The following is an 18938-nucleotide window of genomic DNA, read 5'->3' on the forward strand; positions in this document are numbered from 1 at the left end:
GCCCTTGTGTGTTTTTGCTCCGTGGGGTGTTTGTGGGCACAGCTCCCTTCAGAGGCGGTGGGTGCAGGAGGGGCAGCGAGCTCCCTTGGGATTTTTGCCCAGCAGAGCGATGGGGCGCGAGCAGCTCCGGCTGGGGACGCGTTATGGGGCTGTCGGTGGCTGCTGGATGTCCGTGATGCCGATCAGCTGCCAAGGCCGGTGGGGAAATAGTTTAAATTTTTAATCAAAAATCATTGGAGCAGTCAATTCCACCCTTAAAAAGGGTGAAGGAAGACTTCAGCTCCACCAGCAGGACAATCTGTGCCGAGCTCGTTTTTCATTTTGAAGCAGATTGTAAAATGTGCCGCTTCCTCCTGGGCTAAGACCAAACACAATGAAGGCAGCAGCACTTTGCCAGGCTGCATTAAGAACAAAAATGAAATCGTACCCAGAAAAGCATGTGAGCAGTGAGAAATGACCGTCAGCTTTTAAACCACGGCCTGAAAAGAGATTTCTGCGAGGGCAGAATCCTTTTTTTGTCTCTGTCAAAAAGCCTCTGCAGCTGGCATCAGCGAGGTGGTCGTGGCTTCAGCTCTAAGTTTTGGTGCTGGGTCCCCTGCCCTTGTGCAGGGCACCAAAGTTCCTGTCTGACGTTTTTCTCCTTGACACCAGATCACGGCACTGGCTGTTGCTGTGTCCCAGGCAGGATCCCTGTCCTTCCCTGGTGCTCTGCTCGGAAGAGATTCCGAAGTCTGTGTGGATGCAGGTAGGAAGCTGGGCCTTTGACTTGCTTTGTGATTCTGTCTTTACTTTAAAACAGGCCCACCAAAAACCCCATTCCCCTCCAAAACAACACTCAAGGCGAGTAATTCAAATGCTTTTAATGAACACCTTCCTTATTAAAAAAACTTCCAATTTGAAGTTCATTTTGCAAGACAAGGAAAGAGCTACCTTTAAGTTGCGAATTGTACATTTCCTAATGGCACTTCATATTTTTACGATTTAAAAACCTTGTTTATAGCCCCCAAAATACTCCATTACGAGGTTATTCAACGTGTGTAAAAGTGCTAGAAAGTTTATTTTTAGAAAACCACTCACGCTTTAACGAGGGGAAGCCCTGGCTCTGCCAGCTGTAGCTGCAGGAAGAGGTCAGGTACTGGGGCTGACACGGGCTGCAGCTGCAGGGAAAGGAGCTGAACCCCTGCCATCAGCCACCAGGGCTGAGAAATCCCAAGCCCCACCTTACAGCGGGACCTCTGCAGGCTCGGGATCTGGTGCTGCCCTCAGCTTGTGGCAGGAACAGAAGTGGTGCTGCCCTTTTGGGCCAGGATTCTCAGCGGGATGCAGCTGCGAGGGCCCCGCAGCAGCTTCTCCTCCAGCAGCAGTTTCGTTGTGTGACAGCTTCCCGGGGTGAATCCTCGTGGCTTCCACAGGTTCCCTCTCGTGACTGCTTCAAAGGCAGACATCTCTACTTTTTTTTGTCCAATATCCTCATTCAAGTAAAATGCCAGTACAAGTATTACAAAAGAAGCTTTCTAAAAATAGTTTCTAGGTATTAGGGAACACTAGCACAAGAAAAAGTCAAGGCGTAGGCACTCAGTAGGGCAAGGAGGAGTCAGAAATTCAGGCCAGGCTTCCAGCAGCAGGAACTGCAGCTGCCCAGGGCCAGCTCTGCCCGCACGGAAAGCACCAGCTCAGGTGTTACCTTCAAGCACAGGACAGTGAGCTGTGAAGGAAAACGGGCAGCTCTTCCTGTCCCGTGGGCTTTACGTGGAGCTTTTCTTTCGTCTCAGTACGTTATCCATCGGCCCTGGCTGTCTGTTTGCATAGTAGCTTCAAAGAGAGACACGGGATGTGAAATAGAGGGTGAGAGTGAAGGTGAGGGTAACTCAGAAAAGGAGGCTGGGGGTGTTGTTAATGAGATGTTTTCCTATTGAGAATTGTTCCCCTAACTGAAAATGACGAGCTAACCTTTAACGGCAGTAAAAAAAAAAAAAATGGATTCCAAATTCCCTGTTCTTTCTCTTGCAGTGTGTTTAACTTTCCTTGTCGCAGTGAGCTCCAGCCTGACGGAAGGAACCTCCATGCCATATGAGTTTTGTGTGTGCTGGTGTTCAGGCACTGCTGGAGGGAATTATTGGAGCCCCAGCTTCAGCTGCGAGCACCCAGCGCAGACGATGCAGAAGGCACAGAAACGCGCAGAAGGCACCTGTACGCACGGAAACAAAGCGTGCTTTCAATGGGAAAGCAAATTTAATTCCAGCATGTGATTTGTAAAAAGCAGAAAACGATCTATTTGGTCATTGTAAAATCAGACCCAGGAAGAATTTTGCTTGACCCGCTCCTGAGGTCCGAAGCGCTCAGCGTGCGTGGTCTGTGCTGGGTGCAGATCACACGGGAGTCTGCTGGGGAAATGTTTTGGGAGAAAACTTTCTACCTGAAGCTACAACATGTCTGAAACGTGCAGCAGGATTCCTGGAGGATCCTGGCTGAGCACCAGAACGAAGCGATTACACCGCGGGGTCGGGGCAGTGGTACAGAGGGAAGCTGAACCCGAGCACCCGCTACCGGTGCAGGTGGAACAGCGGGACCTGGATTTCCTGCCAGCAGCAAGGTGGTGGAGGCAGGGGAACAGGTGAGTGACAGGAACGAGAGGTTCTGCAAGAAAGTCTCAGCAGCACCAGCGTGCTCCTGAGTGCAGCTTGCAGCTGCCTTGCAGCCCATCAGCTGCACCGTGGGCACCCGGCAGGACTGCATGGGGAAAATACAAAACAAATGAGTAACAAAAAATGAAAAAAAAAAAAAAATTGGGAAAAGATGAAAACCTGTGAAGTTTTAATGAAGTGGTTCTGTTCGAGCCCTTCTGCTCGGAGCTGTGCACTGGTGGCAGTGTCTGCTGGGCTCGGGCAAGCAATTAGCTGAAAAATAGGCACCCAAGGGAGAATTCAGCGAGGCTGAGTAGCCAGGATTAGAGAGGATAAGCAGGAAGGTAGGGTGATGGGGGGAGCATCTTTGAAGATTTCTTTGTAAAAATTTTAATTGCAGGCGGTAGAAAATGCCTCTGTGGGATTATTCTTTGCAGATAGCAAAAGTGATGCAATGTCAGAGAAAGGAAATGGGGATTTTTAACGGCGAACTGCAGGAAATCTTCCAGGCAGCTGCTATTCACCTGTCAGCAAGGAAGGAATTAAAGAACAAAGAGCTGAGCTCCCAACAAAAGTACTGAAATCATCAATCTACCAGAGGGAAAAAAGGGATTCCCATTGAAGTGACAACATTTTTCAACACGAAGGCTAAAGAGCAGGCACTATTGTGAGACAGCTGAACAGGATCTGTCAAAACGCCGTACGTGGACATTCTGTCAAGTGAAATTCAGTGGAAACAAATGCAAGTTAACATGTTGTTCCTTCATACAAATGGATTTTCAGCAAGCTGTAATCCCATGGGGAAAAAGATCTTCAGACTTTCACACAGCTCCAGAAATCTGAGCCCGGGAAGGGCTGGCTAGGTGAGTTAACCCTGCGCTGCCCCAGAAGTGGTTGTCCTGCATTATTTTCTGATGAAGGAGCTGGAATTGTTCCTATTTCAGTGGGACACCGTGTCCGTGCCTTTTTGATATCAGAATGTCCCTCGGTTTTGTAATTGCTGGCATTTGTGTCACGTCCTGTCCTTTCACAGCCTTGTGCTCTCTGATTGTATCTCAGGCATCTGCACGGTGCCTGCAGGTCTTGAACCCTCGTCAGCCACACTTCAGAATATTTCAGAATATTTCCTTACTGAACTAAACCCTTCTGGCCAATTATTTGCTGTAGTTGCTCCTCTCGGGCTCAATCTGTTGACACCTTTCTGCTACAGACGTGCCTGGAATAAAGACAACACAATGGGAGGGTCCGGGGGCACTCCCCCTGAAGCCCATTTAGCATTTAAAATGCTTTGCATCTTTGCAGTCTGTCTTGCACGTAGTAGGCTAAGAGGATGAGAAGTCTGCTGGCACAGTGTTTATTGCAGACGAGGCTCAGCAGTTCTGACAGAGCCGTTCAGAGTTTTGCTCTCTTTCACCTGGTGCTCAGTGCCTCAAATCCTGCCGAGTCCCTGCTGCCCTATTTCAGCGTAGGACCCCGCCTAGCTCTAGCTTGCCGTCTCCTATATTTATTTAGTCTCTCTGAAAATGTTGCTTTAAAAGCTCCTCTCTTCTATCAAAGCATTTTGTGCCTCTCCAGATGGCTTAATTTGTGTTTGTCCTGTTTGACTTGCAAAGGTACCCAGCACCTGCAGCCCCGTACCCGATGTCCTCAGCTGCCTGCCGCAGAACGCGGCTCTGTCACCCTAAGGCTTGGTGCTGCGGTCGCTGACACCGATGCTCTGGGTCCCTGGTTAAGGAACCCTTCTCATTCACCTTTTTTCCCTGCAGTCTCTCACTCCCTGTTAATCACGATGTTATGGGAGAAAGCAGGACGTTGACTTAAACCTCCCTAAACCTTGATTTAAAAGAAAAAAAAACTTTCTGGGCTGAAACTTTTTATCACCATGTAACTATCGTAATGGGAGCCATTCCCTCACAAATATCCTGTGCACAAGCAGAGCAACTGCTTGCTGCAGCACAGCCCGGACACCCTCACGGCATGGCAAGTACGATGCCGCACTCTACCTACAACTAGCACCAGCAAGAGCTTGTCTAAGCTGACTTCTGATTTTTCTAACAGCTCAGTACACGCCTCCTAAAGAATTTAGATTTAAGTGGCTTATCTTAGCTTGTCGTAGTCTTTTGTTACAATCAGCTAAAAGATATTCACCGATCAGCTTCAGTAAATAATTCCTTTTGTGGACGCTCAGTACTTCAGGTGCAAACAGACGCGGTAGTTTTAGACTGGCTGAGAAACTCCTTGCAAGCGCTAAGCTCTGCTGTGGAACAGAAACTTTTGACTCCAGTTTCCAGTGTAAATATCTGGTAGCAGCTTGTGCACGCTGTCTGCAAACACGCTCCCCTTGCTGGTTTCAGCTTTCATTTAATTAACAAATGTTTCTGCAAGTCCGATGGTTAGGGTGGCTGCGGAAAGCAAATCACACATGCAAATAATAGTGAAATGAATTCCATTTATTCTTTGACAGACTACTGGGAGGAAAAAGATGCCTGGCTCTAAGTTTAGCTACCGCTGCTAAAGGAATTCCAGTGATGACATCTGTTGAGAGTACAATGCAGGCAAAAAGCAAGAAAGCTGAATACTCGGAAGGGGAAGAAGAAGAAGGTGTGCGATGGCATCGCGTTAACTCTGCTAATCCTCACTTGCAGTAAGTGATCAGTTCTGGCCATTTATTTCTCAAAAAAAAAAAATAAATCTCAGCTGAAGACAGGGGTAAGGCTTGCATATTATTGGTAACGGTGAGAAACTCTCCAGTTTGCCGAGAGAAAAGCGGGAGGAGAGGGGACTGAGGTATTCAGTGGTGGTAAACAGAAGACGAGCTGCAATGCCCTATTTACCTTTTCTATGTTAGAGAACAAGAAGGCACTCGTTGAACTTTGAAAGGCAACGTTTACGGTGGGGAAAAGGAAGTACTGCATTTAACTCGGGGAGATCATTGCCACAGGATATTGCTGAGGTAAATAAATCTTATATTACATTTTGATACAAAAGTATTATTTGCAGCATCGCTGGCTAACCTAAAACAAATGATCTATGGTTTGGAGAATCAATGGATCGCTAAACAGCCCTTCTGGGAGGAATTCCTAAACTAAATTAAAATAAAATTTGTGGGTAAAATGGAAGGGGGACAAGCCCATGGAACATGAGGCACGGCTGATGTCAGGCTGTGGGATCGGTGGCCCCGCAGTGGGGGTGCTCTGGGGAGCTGAGCAAGGGCAGCATCTGGCTTCACGGAAGGAGCTGAGATAACAGAATAGAGGTAGATTTTGCATTTTCTGGATTTATAGAGAAAAAATACTGACAGATTTCCTGGTTTATGTTGGCCTACAGTGGTTCCTGCACGCTGAGGTACGAGGATCTGCACGTCTGTAATCACAAACATGGACTGCTGTAGGGTGAGTGACCTCCACGTGTCATTGCTTCAACACCAGTGCCCAGGAAAACGAGAGCAGGAGACGAGACAATGCTAAATGACACCCAGCAGCTCGCTGCCACTTAGCAGTGTGACCCTCCTGCCCTCGGGAGGGAGACAGTCCGGGGGAGAGTTTAAGAGGTGGGGCAGGGAGCAAGGGAAGCAGAACTTCAAGAGGCAAGGCTCAAAAAAAAAAAAAGGAGAGAACAAAAAGGGCAGTGGAACCAAATCCGAAGTGGAAGGGTGACTGCAGCCCCAAACTCTCAGCATTTGTTGCAACTATTAGTGTTGGGAAAAACGCTTCAAGTACAGTAACAGAGTGTAAATGAAGCTGGGACCAATTTTTCCTCCCAACTCCTTGCTGTTATCACCCTATGACAGAGGTTTAAAAAAAATAAAAATCTATCTCTTGAGACTGCTTCATAGATAAGCCAGAAGGGTACTGACCTCACTGAACTGTTGTGGTTAAAAAAACAAAACAAAAAAAAAACAACCAACAATCAACAAACCAAACACTAGAAACTCGTACTCTGTTCCTCATCTCAAGGGAACCCGTGGAGCAGGGGCCTGAGGCTCGTTCCCACCCGTGCCTGGTCGGACACTGCTCAGTGCTGCTGCCCCCTCCTCACCCAGCTCCTTCACATGCTTTGGTTTCCAGAACAGACGCACGATCTGTTTGCCTGCGGGAGATACTTCAAAGGGCTTTATCCATACACCACAAAAACAAGCTAAGTTCTGCGAGCTGCTCCATCCCCTTGACACGTGGCTAGTCAGAGAAAATACACAGGGAGCTGCTGCCTGCAGTGGCAGGGGCTGAAATGGTCCGAAAAAGCAGTGTATTTCCCCATGGGGGAAGAACGTGATAAGTGAAGAGAAATCAGTGCAACCTGACTTCCTCGTGTAAACAGTGTTCTAGCTACACCAGATATAAAGCCAGTGTATCCTGGTGCCTCCTATGTTTGTAACGGTGGGAAGAGATTTGCATTGTGTAAACAAAGGTCACTGAAATGAGTTTAACCTAACGGCTCCGCAACGAGGAACGAGGAGACGGAGCTGAATTCGCCATGTAAACGGTCTCGGTGCTTAACACTGATGTGGAGTAAGCCGGATTCGGTGGAGTAAGCGGTACGAGGTGATGGGATGAGAGGTAGTGGGGAAGGACAGCCTCTTCCCCGTTGGCTTCATACACAGCGGGTGTCCTGACTTCTCCTTCTCCGTGTGAAGGTATCGGCTGTTTTGCCAGAATTGCAGTGTCATAACATGAAATGGAAGCTGGACTCTTCAAAAGTTTAGCCCCAGATGAAAGAGTCTCAACTCCTTCTCAGGGACGAGCCCTTCCCAAAGAGGAACGTCGCTCCAGGCTCTCAGGGAAGGTCAGTGCTAAGTGTGGCTCCTGATTCACAGATTAAGAATTAGATAAAATATATCCAGTCTATTAGCTGAAAACTTTCTGCTGTACAGGACTGGGACTCGCACGGGGATCTCTGCCGTTCCAGTCTACAAGTGCTCCCTCCAGAGATCAGAACCTCCTGGCTGAAACAGCTCTGCAAAGCTTTCGCACCCCAAAGGGAAGGAAGAGTTGTGCGTTTTTAAGGCTCTCCACAGAAGGGTGACCGAAAGATCTGTTCTCCAGTGCTATTTGCAGCTTATTGGAACGCCTGGTGGAAACGTGGCAGCGTGGTTGTGCTCAAGCTGGAGGTGAAGACGGGGGGCAATGAATGAAGGGGCCCAAAGTTCAGGGAGGCCCCAGCTCCGGGAGATTCTTGAGGTTGATGTTGCAAAGTGGTAAGCAGTGGCTGCGTCTCCCCCTGTGAGTAGCCCATGACCAATCCCCCTGAAGACACAGGCGGATTGCAAGGAGGAAGATTTAGGGGGAGGAAGCCAAGAAGATGAGAGAAGTCCATGTTAGCAGCACAGAGAGCCTCTGAAAGGTTAGCAGGGCTCTTGGAAAGCAAAGCCTCATCCAGGGGGGGTGGCTGAGGCGAAGAGGACTGAGGCTCACCAGATGAGAGAGACAGGCTGCCAGGGAAGTCTGACAAAAAGCTGTCCACCTCTACTTTGGGTAGTTTCTCAGGCAAATATGAGGTAGATCCAAGCTGATACTTTGGAGGAGGTTGCGGTGGGGAGGAGATGGGAGAAGAAGACTCCAGAGGATAACTCATTCCCATGGGAAGAGAGTTAGGAACCAAAGAATGGGGCATTCCTGAGCTTGGCATGGTTTGGAGATGCGTGCTGTACATGCCCACGGGCAGCATGCCAGGGAAGCTCTTCCCACCTATCATGTCTCTGGATGCCATACACAGGACGGGACTCAGCTCTTCTTTTACAGCTACAGATGAGCTGCAGCTCAGGAGCCCCAGCATGTCAACGGGCTCCGTCTTAATCTTCAGCAGTTCCTGGGAGTGGCTTTTCTTCATGTGCCTGGTCAGATGATCCTTCCGCCCAAACCTCTGAGCGCAGTACTGGCACAGGAAATCCTTCCGTCCCGTGTGCACCACCAAGTGTCTCCGCACATCTTTCCGGGTGTAGAAGCGCCTGTCGCAGTGGTCACACGGATGCTTCTTTTCCTTGGCCCCGCCAGAAGCCCGCCTGGAATGAGCTTTGAGGTGCTCCAGCAGGACCTGGGTGCTTTCGAACGTCTGCAGGCACACCTTGCAGCTCAGGTCACCGCTGGCAGCCGCGTGCATGGCCAGGTGCCGCCTGAAACCGAGCTTGGTGTTGTAGTTCTTGCCGCACTCGGGGCAGTGGAGGGCCTCCTTGTTGGGATCGTGGGTCTGCAGGTGGTTGCGGAGGTGATCTTTCCGGTGAAACATCTTCTCGCAGTACATGCACTGATGAGGCTTCTGAGCAGAGTGAGTGGCCATATGCCTTTTGGGAGAAAAGCGGGAAAGTTTAGACTAGCGGCCGAGCCCTAGGAGAACACATGCTACTTTTTCAAACTGTTCCTTGCGTCCTACACTGCACGCCACAGAAATCCCAGGGGGCATTTTAACGCCGCTGAGCGGTGCTGAACTGACAGCCCGGGCAGCAGCCACTCTCCAGGCACAGAAGCAAAACATCTCGAGCCACGGTTAGGGTCTGTCTCAGCAGTTCCTGGCCTCCCTACAACGCGTCACCTCTGCGGACGGATACTTCAGTCACCTACTCAGCTCCTGCTCTCTGTTGAGGCTACCCAAGGGGGAAAGGACAAAGAAAGTCGTAGCAGTTTGGGACAAGAAATGCTTGTCCACTGATGAGATGGCTTCACGTCATCAGGAAGCATCGGGCGGTGGCAATGTCTGCTGACAGCCACTGCGGACTGATTTTACCTTGGTACCTTACACTCTGACACTGTTCATCACTTCAGGTTCCTAACGATCACATCATTTAACTATTCTATATTTCAGTACGTAAATAGGAGCTCTACTTCTTCATGCTAGAGCAATAGTGCCATAGAAATACTTCTGATTAAAGTTACAGAGGCAGGGCTTAGGAAATGTGAATGCTATTCTTGCTTTTCTTTTTGGTTTTTAATCTGTGAACTTCACTTTCTGCTTCAATTTCCTCCTTAGTAAAACAGAAAACGTCTTGAGCTCAGGATAAAGTATTATCTGAGGTTCTCTGGAAGGTGCTTAAAGAGACGCCAAGTATGGTAATGTCTGGGACTCAACTGCTTCGCAAGGTAACAAGGGCATTCCCCCTCCTCCACCTTCTCAGAAATTCAATCAAAAAAACATGTCGGAGGGGTTTTCCCCTCTCTTCTGCCACAGGAGCATTGTTCTGCAGAGGCCCTCAGCAGTTACCTACCTATACAGCTTGTACTTAGAAGCAAAGGCTTTGCCACAGTGCAGCTGGGGGCAGTTGTACGGTCTCTGCTCGGTATGAGAAAGCGTGTGAGTTCTCAGCTTGTCCACATTAGTGAAGGAGGTCTCTGATATTTCACAGTGGCATTTTCCCTGACTTGCGGTCTCTTCACCTCTTGGCCTGGGAACTAATTTCCAGCCTGTCTCTTCCTCCTCCTGCTTTGCATCTTGAATCCAGTTGGGAACACCGGGAAAAAATGCCGTCATGGCAGGCCTAGTGGAACGTGGCCATGTCAAGCAGAACTCGAGCCTGCTGGCGTCTTGCCGTGATGGTGCCTGGGTGCGGTTTCAGTTGGAGCCCTCTGTGACCAAACTGCCTTAACAGCAAAACATCATCATCTGGAAGCACAGAAGAGTTGGTGTTAACCCCCTGCACCTTCCACCTGAGCACACGAACGCGGGTGAGAATCAGCAAGTGCTACAAATGCACGAAGGCACTTGTGCTGCACGTTCACAGAGGTGGGAAATTCCCAGCTCCAGAACACGCCTGGTTCTTTCCTCCCTTACCCCCTGTTCCGTCTCCCTGAATGAATAAAATGTTAAGCTTCTTTGAACAATGTTTGTGCAACTGTTAAGAGCCAGCGTTACCTGTTGTGTGCATTTTCTCCTGAAATAGGTGGGTGTGTGTCTCTGGAGCTCTAAATACCTGCCCTTTCCCAGCACCTTTTGCAGACCGTGCTCATCCCTTTTTTCACGTTCTTCATGGCTACTCTCCCTTGCTCTTGCTCTTTGCTCCCCTGGACCAGAAATTTAAGATATTATTTCTTTTTTCAGCCACTCTCCTACCACCACACTGCACTAGCAAGACCATCTCCTAGCACACCAACCTGCGTTACCACACGTGGGCTGTGGAAGAAAGCTCGGTGCTACCAGCACCATCACACAGCTACCTTTCAGGAAGGCAGCAGGTGCTACTTCTCTCGAGGGCGTGATAAGTCATTGTATTTTCTCTTTTCTTCTGCGGGGCAAATTCTGCCTCTCTGTATTCCAAGGTTTCTACAGTAACAACCATTTTTTTTCTTTCATGCTCTTATCCATCACTATGGAACTCCAAACTGTCACCCACTCACCCAAACGCACCTCCCGCATCCTCTTAATCTATGGCAATTCTCTGCTGGCTTTTATGTAGAAGAAAATCTCTGCTAGCAGGTTGGTCTTGAGTCGTGTTTGTCTCGTTGGCAGAGTACTGCATTTCTGGCAGGTTCTACCAGCACTTACACCAGTACGTGGTGAGCTGGAATGGAAACCTCAGAAAAGCTCTCGCTGAATTTAGCTACCTAAGAAACTTCTTAAAATAGCATCGAACCCTCAAGCTCTTTCTCGCTCCATGATTGCTTCAGAAGGGAGGAACTTCCTGCCTGCACATCAACAAGAGTGCCAGTTGTGGGCAGGATGTGCAACTACGAGGGAACTAACCAACCCCCGTGAAGAAAGTGCCCCGCCGAGGGTTATAAATAGCTGAAACAACAATAACGGCAGCCGCACAATCAACGCCATACCCGAGCCGTTCCCTCGGGGCGGGGAACACCGGGAAACGAAACGGGATGGCTCCAAGACAATGCGTCCTGTGCAGGAGGTGTGGAAACGTCCGCTAGGAACAGAATTCAGCTCTGAGCAGGCTGAATCCACGCAGGCAGAGCGCAAGGAAAAAGAACCAGGCCTGCTGAGCGCCACTTTGGTACAACGCAGCGCGACGTGGTGGCTGCTCCTACCCTTTAGGCTGCAGGAATCCCGTGCTTCAGAGAGGTCTTGGCTGGCGTGTAGGGCTGTGGGTGTTTCACCTCTGTATGATGGGTGCTGAACGTGGTGAATGTTCTCTGTCTCCTGCTTCAGGGCTGCGTACACGTTCCAGGTCTCTCTGCCACTTCCTCCAGGTATTTGCTTGTTGCCCTCCAAACACGCTCGGCCATCTGTGCCAGTTTCAAAGCTACCTGAAAGGAGACAAAAGTTCAACTTTGCTGCCTTTAACAGTAAGGTGCACAAAACACCTGTTGCCTTTGGAGCAAAAATCCAAACGAGTTAAGACATGGTAATTTTGGTATTTGATTACTGTTAAATTTCATGAACCAAACTGTGAGATTCTCACAAGAAAAAGGACTCTGCCTACTGAGTCTGTTTCCAATTCTAAAGGCAAGTGGCACGACGCTGACAGCTGCAGAGTGAGAAAGGAAAAAAAAAAACACAAGATGAGGGTCTGGCATAGTAGCAATGAAAACTCCTTAGCAGCTTGGTTCATCTAAAAGCAACAGCGTAAGCACCGTGACAGGGAGCTTTGGGAGGGTAACAACACAACTCACACCTGGCTAAAAACTCGGTGTGATCTCAATGCTCATATTTAAAACAGTTTTCTTAGCAGCACTTCCCTAAACTCTGTGGCCAGCAGAGAGTAACAGTCACCGCTGCGTGGAGACACTTAACCTGTGCTCCATCACAGCGGTGCCAGCACCTGGAGCCTGTTTGTCTTACGCAGTCCTTGAAAAACACTTCCAGGCTACGAAGCTCCAGGAGCCTCAAACAGAATAGTTACAGAAAACTCGCAGCAGAAGAATTTTCCTCTCTCTTAGTTCTACAGAGGTTGAGAGGTTGTCAGGGTGAACAAGCTGGAAAAAAAACATGATCCACCTGAGGGCTGGATTCCCACTGGCTGCCAACGCACAGGAAATATTTCACTGTGCACGTCGGGTCTGTGCGAATTAAAGCTGGAAGGCATCGTACAAGGAGGGAGCGTGGGCGATCCCAGCCAGCTGTCACTGCCCAAAACGCAGTGAGAGAGGTCCCAGTTCTACAAAAACCTCCCTGGCTTCGCAGCAAGCCCCTGCCATGCAGTCCCCCACCTGCTCTGACCGTTTCTTCCAGCGGTTAAACCCCCCTCCAGGCACGGTTCCTTACCGAGTACCCTTGAGAGCCCTCCGGTGACAGAGCCGTGCTGGGAACCACATGGGGGAGCTGACCCAGGTTAAAAACCACCGGGTAACACCAAAAGGGACCTGGGTCGGGTCTCTGACCTGGGCAACAGCAGAGCCGTGCTGCGGCAGGGACAGTGGGATGGGGACTTGGCTGACACCTTGCAGCTGCAGCTCCTCTTTTCTAAAGGGCCTCTCTGCTGTGCACTTTGAATTTCTCCATCCTTGGCTTCTGCCTGCTGCTAAGGAGCTGCTCCAGCGCTGCCCCTTTTCCTCCTGCACGCAGGCAGCTGCGCTCACACTCATGGTGGGACCGGCAAGGTTGGCCTCGGGTCCCCCTCATCCCCTTCCCTCTGCACTGCCCTGGCCCATCTGTTCCACAGCAGCACACCTGAGGGGCTCACCCTGCTAAAAACCCTCTTACTTTGTAATTTTCCCTCCCCCAGCCAGCTGAGCCCCCCGGCCAGCTCTGCTGAGCCTCCCCACGTCGCTAAAGCCCCAACCTGCTCCGGCAGAACCCGGCAGCGACCCCGCAGAGCTGCAGCCGGTGGGAGCCCAGCACCGGGCGGGGGCTGCAGCTCGGGAGCCAAATCCTCGCTGCCCCTTCCCTGCTGCCGCTTCCCACTAATTCATTATTATCATTACCATAATTAATTAACATAATTAACTGTCATTATTAACGTTCACAGGCACCCAGCCGCAGCCCTCAGGCACCTGCTGCCCCCTCCCCGTTCCCTTCCCCCTCCCCACGGTCCCGCTGCCGCCCCAGCACCACCCCGAGCCCCCCGGTGCCCCCCGGGGTTGCCCCCGCCGAGCCCCCCGAGCCTCTGCCCGGTGCCCGGTACCGGGAGCTCAGCCCTGAGGCCCCCCCCGGTGCCCCTCAGGCAGGGCCGGCGGCAGCAACCCGGGACCGGCCCTGAGGGGAGGCCCCGGGGGGGGGGTGTGGGGGGGGCGCTGCCGGTACCGGGACCCCTCCGGTACCGCCCCCGGTGCTCACGGGCAGCCCCGGGAGGTGGATAAGGATGAGGAGGGGGGGGTCGGGAGGAGCCGGGGCAGGTTTGGGGGGGGTCCGGAGGGAGCCGGTGCCGCCCCCTCCCCGCCCCGCCCCCCCCCCGCACTCACCCCGCTCCCCCGGGCCCCGCCAGGCGCGGCTCCGGCGCAGGCCGCGGCGGCCCCATTGTGCGGGGCATTGTGGGAGTGACGTCAGCGCCCGCCGCCACCTCGATGGTGCCCGCGCCCCGCTAGAGCGGCCGCGCCGCGGGGCATGCCGGGAAGGGGGCGGCCTCCCGCCGGCCTCCTCCGCCACCGCCATGGCGCCGCCGCCGCCGCCTCCTCCTCCCGTCGCCGTTTTCCTCCTCCTGCTGCTGCCGCCGCTCGCAGCCGGTGCCTGGGACGCGGCCGGGTACCTCCTGTACTGCCCCTGCATGGGTGAGGCCCTCCCCGCAGCCCTCTCCCCGCCCCTGCCCGCCGCTGGGGCCCGGTGGGGCGGAGGCTGAGGCCCGTTCCTCCCCTCAGGCCGGTTCGGGAACCAGGCCGAGCACCTGCTGGGAGCCCTCGCATTCGCACGGGCCCTCAACCGCACGCTGGCGGTGCCGCCCTGGATTGAGTACCGGCACCACCGGCCGCCGTACACCAACGTGAGCACCGGGGGGGATCGGGGGAGAAACGGGGAGAGGCTGGGGGGAGCACCGGGAAAGACCGGGAGAGAACCTGGGGGGAACACCGGGGGGGAAATGGGGGGGAGCAGAGGGAGCACCCGGGGGGGAGCACCGGGAAAGACCGGGGGAGAACCGGAGGGGAGCACCGGAGGGAACCAGGGGAGGAACCGGGGGGAGCAGATGGAACACCGGGAGGGACCGGGAGAGAACCGGGGGAGAACAAGGGGGACCAGAGGGAGCACCGGGAGGGACCGGGAGAGAACTTGGGGGGAGCACCGGGGGGGGGAAATGGGGGAAACAGAGGGAGCACCGGAGGGAACCAGGGGGAGAACCGGGGGGACCAGATGCAACACTGGGAGGGACCAGGAGAGAACTTGGGGGGAAACAGGGGGACCAGGGAGGGAACCGGGAGGGAACCGGGGGGGAAATGGGGGGAGCACCGGAGGAAACCGGGGGGACCAGAGGGAGAACTGGGAGGGACTGGGAGAGAACCAGGGGGGAAATGTGGGGACCAGAGGGAGCACCGGGAAGAACCAGGAGGGAACTGGGGGGAGCACTGGGGAAAGGAACTGGGGGGGAGGGACTGGGGTGAACATGGAGGGGGAGCACCGGAGGGAACCGGGGGGCAGGGCTCGGGCCTGGGCCTGGCCTTGGGGTACCGGGGCTCTACTTGAGGCCGGCCCCACGGTGAGGCCGTGCCTGCTGCCCGCAGCTGCACGTGCCGTACGAGCAGTACTTCAAGCTGCAGCCGCTGCTGCGCTACCACCGCGTGCTCAGCCTCGAGGACTTCATGGCAGAGCTGGCACCGCGGCACTGGCCGCCCGGGCAGCGCGTGGCTTACTGCTTCGAGGCGGCGGCGCAGAGGAGCGCAGACAGGAGCAGCTGCCCCATGAAGGTACGGGCACCCTGCCCCTCACAGCACGGCTCGCTGGGGGTGTTTGGGGCTGGCTGGCTCCTCCGTTTGCAAACACGGCCCCGAATCGCCATGAGCGACGTTCCTTTTGCTGCTCTGCGTGCCTTGCTGCGCCTTCCTGGCAATTCTTCTTCAAAGAGTTCTTTGTAATTCTTCCAAAGAATTGCCAGCAAATGCCCGGGGTTCGGGAAGGCTGTTTGTGTAAATGGGTCTTACCTCTTCTGACCTGATTGTGACTGTCAGGAAAGGAAACCTGGAACAAATAATGCCCATCTCCTACTGGTCTTTGCCTGGTTCCTGTCTGTGGTGTAATTGTGCAGCTTGTTTTAGAGTAACCTTCAAAACATTTAATGACTGCGGTGTTCTTGTTCTTTTAAAGCAGCCTTTGCATTAGTTCTCAATTAACTCTCTTTAATGTTTCACTCTCTCCTTCCCGTGGAACTGATAAGGGACAGACAGGCAGTGAAATTCCCTCTGTGCTCTGCCTGTAACAGAGGAACTCTGGCTCTGCAGCCTGGGATCTTGTTAGCTCACTCTCAGACCCTACACGTGCACTGAGCGAGCGCTTGTCTCTCCTTTGCAGGATGGAAATCCCTTTGGTCCGTTCTGGGATCAGTTCAAAGTGGATTTTGATAAGTCTGAACTCTTCAAGGGAATCTCCTTCAGTCCTGCATACAAGGACCAGTGGATCCAAAGGTAGCAAGAAGCTGGAGAACTGCTGGCGTGATGCTCTAGGCATTTAGATTAACTCGGGAAAACAAAGCCACGAGTGACTTTAGTCATGTTGATGTGTTTGGGCGACAACTGCTCTAGCCTGGGATGAAAACATAAGCAGTCATTGCTAGGTAGCTCACTGTTATGTGTATCAGATTCTTACCTTTTTGTCTGTCAAATAATACTAGTGAATTTGTTAGAGGGTGGGAGGCCAAATGTGCTGTCAGAGTTCTGCTGCATTCTGTTCCCACAGCAAAATGGTTCGGACCTGTCTTGTGTAAATCCGGAGCAGCAGGTGCTGTATGTCTCAGGCTGTTCTTACCTTCACAGAACTTCTACTCAGCAGTCCTTGTGCAAAATTGTGTGTGCAAGGTTGTTACACTCCCATCTGTTTGACTTTTTTGTTTGTTTTTTTTTTTTCCTCCCCTTAGGTTTCCACCATCCGAGCACCCCGTACTTGCCTTACCTGGGGCTCCAGCCCAGTTCCCGGTCCTAGAGGAGCACCGCCCCCTGCAGAAGTACATCGTGTGGTCTGACGAGATGGTGAAGAAAGGAGACGCCTACATTCACTCCCTGCTGGTCAGGCCGTTTGTAGGAATTCACCTGAGGATCGGCTCGGATTGGGTATGGCTCGGCACGGGGCTCGTTGCTGTAGGTGGGTGGCTGACACCGTGGAAAAGCTGTTGCAGTAGAAGCTGCCCTTCTGGGACGGGAGCCTGAACCTGCCTGCACTCAGTAACTGCTGCGTTTTGCTGCTAGGAATGCTGCTGGGATTCCTCCTGCAGACAGACCGTAACGCTGCTGGAAGGGGTGGGGGGCTTGGTAGCGTGTTCTTGGTGTGTTCTTGCAGCCTTTCCGTTCAAACGTGATGTTTTCTCTTCTTCCAACAGAAAAATGCTTGTAACATGTTAAAGGACGGGACAGCCGGGGCTCACTTCATGGCGTCACCTCAGTGCGTGGGCTATGACCGCAGCACTGCTGTGCCCCTCACCATGGACATGTGCCTGCCGGACCTCAAAGAGATCAAACGTGCTCTCAAGCTCTGGGTGAAGAAGACAGAAGCTAAGTCTGTTTATATTGCCACTGATTCCGAGCCCTACACGAAGGAAATACAGCAGTTCTTCCAAGGAAAGGTCAAGCTAAGGATAAATCTTATTCCAGCAGGAGTGCTTTAATAAAAGCTGGTGTTATGCTGAGCCATTTGGCTTGTAACAACAGGTGACTAGGTTAATTTACTTTCCTTGCTGTTCCCTGCAGGTCAAAGTCGTGAGCCTGCAGCCGGAGGTGGCTCAGATCGATCTGTATATCCTCGGCCAGTCCGATCACTTCATCGGGAACTGTGTCTCCTCCTTTACTGCCTTTGTAAAAAGAGAGCGTGACGTGCATGGAAAACCCTCCTCGTTTTTTGGCATGGACCACCCGCCAAGGTTACGGGATGAATTCTGACCAAAAGAGGAACGGGCTCAATAGTTCTCTGAGCGTGGTACCTCACTGGGGGACCACTCGGGTGCTAACGGTGTTCTCCGCTGTGCAGAGCACGCTGCCGGGCAGCGGCAGGGCTGTTTCCAGCTCCTGGGTACTCCTCACAGTCACTCTTCTGTCTGACCTCACTTCTGTGTTTCCAGGGCGATACCAGGCAGAAAAGAAATTTTAAATCATGAAGTTTATAGGAAACTGGAAACTATACATATACGGTTCTTATGATGTAATTTATATATCTCTCCATCCTCGTTTTTGGGGGTTTGCCAACAATTTCAAAGAAGCTGCTCAGATTTCCTCTCTTTTACCATTAGTAATTTTTATCTGGAGATGTTGAGAAGCTTCTCACTGCCCAGAACTGACTGTAAGTTCTTTTAAAGTGCAAAGTATTGTCAGAAATATCATGGTCCTGAAAAGATAAAGATAAAGCTCAGGATAGGAAATAAGATCTGGGTTTTATCGGGTACAGCTGTTGCCTTGCTGGACCCACATCACCTCGGTGCCTCACTTTCCGTTCCCTGTGGCGGGAGATTCCACACCTGCCTCACAGCAGTGCTGAGTGGGCGGCTGTGGAGCAATGCCTCGATCTCTCCAGCGGTGCTGGAGAAGCCTGGTGGCAGCGCGTTTACTCATTCCAGTTACGTGTTCAGATGGTCTCGGTATTGAACTGGGGAAGGGTTTTTGGAGGGATGTGGATGGACGATTGTTTGTAGTCGAGCTGGGGACTTAGGGTTTTATAGCTGTTGATGTAAGGTGGAAGTCTGTTAGAAATTGTTTTTAGGCTAAAGGTCCTGCTGTAGTGTGGGTTGGTGCATGTTTTACCTAGGTCCGTGTTAATGGTGTCTGTTTTTATTGATTTCTGTACTCTGTAAAAGTAACCCCTCTGACAACAGAACCCCTGGTGGTAGGGCAAGTTCCTGGCACAGCGAACTGAATGAACGCTAACAGCGAAACAACAAAACCACCAAAAAGCTTCATTTTGCCCCAGCATTTATCCATTTACCTCTGGCACCACATCGGGGCCTTCAGGCAGGTCTCAAAGCGCCCACTGCCTTTTCTCCTCCTGTCACCTCTTTTTGAATCCAGGCTGCAGAACTGGGGTTAATTCCTGATAGTGCCGCTCGTGAGGCTGTGGGTCCGGGCTGGCTGCTTCTGGTGCAGTTCTCTGGGGTTTAATTCTGGCATTTTGGGTTTTTTTGTTGTTCCTGCTGTTACTTTCCACCTCCCTCCCCGTGCTGTGAAGGAGGTTGGCGTCTCCATGCCCCCTGCCTCAGCCCCCCCGCTGCTGCCCGGGGGTGGGCGGGGGGAGAGGGAGAAAAAAAGGATTTTTTTAGAAAAAAAAACACGTATTTTTCTAACAATAAAGAGCTTTTGTAGGCAATGCCGTTGCCCTGCG

The 18938-nt window shown here is 52.2% G+C and overlaps 2 protein-coding genes across 5 annotated transcripts; one reads left to right on the forward strand and one right to left on the reverse strand.

Annotated features, from left to right (window-relative positions):
- Window positions 1-4969: 4969 nt before the first annotated feature.
- On the reverse strand, window positions 4970-14029 carry PLAGL2 (PLAG1 like zinc finger 2). 4 transcript variants are annotated; one of them, XM_068700994.1, is made up of 4 exons: window positions 13901-14029; window positions 11588-11806; window positions 9820-10214; window positions 4970-8901 (listed from the first exon to the last, which is right to left on the reverse strand). In XM_068700994.1, the coding sequence occupies exons 3-4, from the start codon at window positions 10080-10082 to the stop codon at window positions 7680-7682; spliced, it is 1485 nt and encodes a 494-aa protein (XP_068557095.1). In that variant the 5' UTR covers window positions 10083-10214; window positions 11588-11806; window positions 13901-14029; the 3' UTR covers window positions 4970-7679. The 4 variants fall into 4 exon arrangements, with proteins under 4 accessions (XP_068557095.1, XP_068557097.1, XP_068557096.1 ...); XM_068700996.1 differs by lacking the exon at window positions 13901-14029 and adding an exon at window positions 13282-13485; XM_068700995.1 differs by lacking the exon at window positions 13901-14029 and adding an exon at window positions 12765-13237.
- POFUT1 (protein O-fucosyltransferase 1) lies at window positions 14026-18923 on the forward strand. The gene is made up of 7 exons (XM_068701004.1): window positions 14026-14206; window positions 14294-14415; window positions 15149-15331; window positions 15933-16045; window positions 16495-16687; window positions 16954-17196; window positions 17321-18923. Exons 1-7 carry the CDS (start codon window positions 14089-14091, stop codon window positions 17507-17509), a joined length of 1161 nt encoding a protein of 386 aa, XP_068557105.1. The 5' UTR covers window positions 14026-14088; the 3' UTR covers window positions 17510-18923.
- Window positions 18924-18938: the final 15 nt, after the last annotated feature.

This window comes from Anas acuta, chromosome 16, assembly GCF_963932015.1.
Source record: "Anas acuta chromosome 16, bAnaAcu1.1, whole genome shotgun sequence".
In the NCBI taxonomy this organism is placed as follows: domain Eukaryota; kingdom Metazoa; phylum Chordata; class Aves; order Anseriformes; family Anatidae; genus Anas; species Anas acuta.

Bases quoted from the DNA above. Each gene is read 5' to 3' on its own strand.
- PLAGL2 (XM_068700994.1), bottom strand. From the start codon at position 10,082: ATGACGGCATTTTTTCCCGGTGTTCCCAACTGGATTCAAGATGCAAAG. The intron at 8,902-9,819 runs GTAGGTAACTGC...TTCTCCCAAAAG, and splicing joins TCTAAGTACAAGCTGTATAG to GCATATGGCCACTCACTCTG.
- POFUT1 (XM_068701004.1), top strand. From the start codon at position 14,089: ATGGCGCCGCCGCCGCCGCCTCCTCCTCCCGTCGCCGTTTTCCTCCTC. The intron at 14,207-14,293 runs GTGAGGCCCTCC...TCCTCCCCTCAG, and splicing joins CCTGTACTGCCCCTGCATGG to GCCGGTTCGGGAACCAGGCC. The intron at 15,332-15,932 runs GTACGGGCACCC...TCTCCTTTGCAG, and splicing joins GGAGCAGCTGCCCCATGAAG to GATGGAAATCCCTTTGGTCC.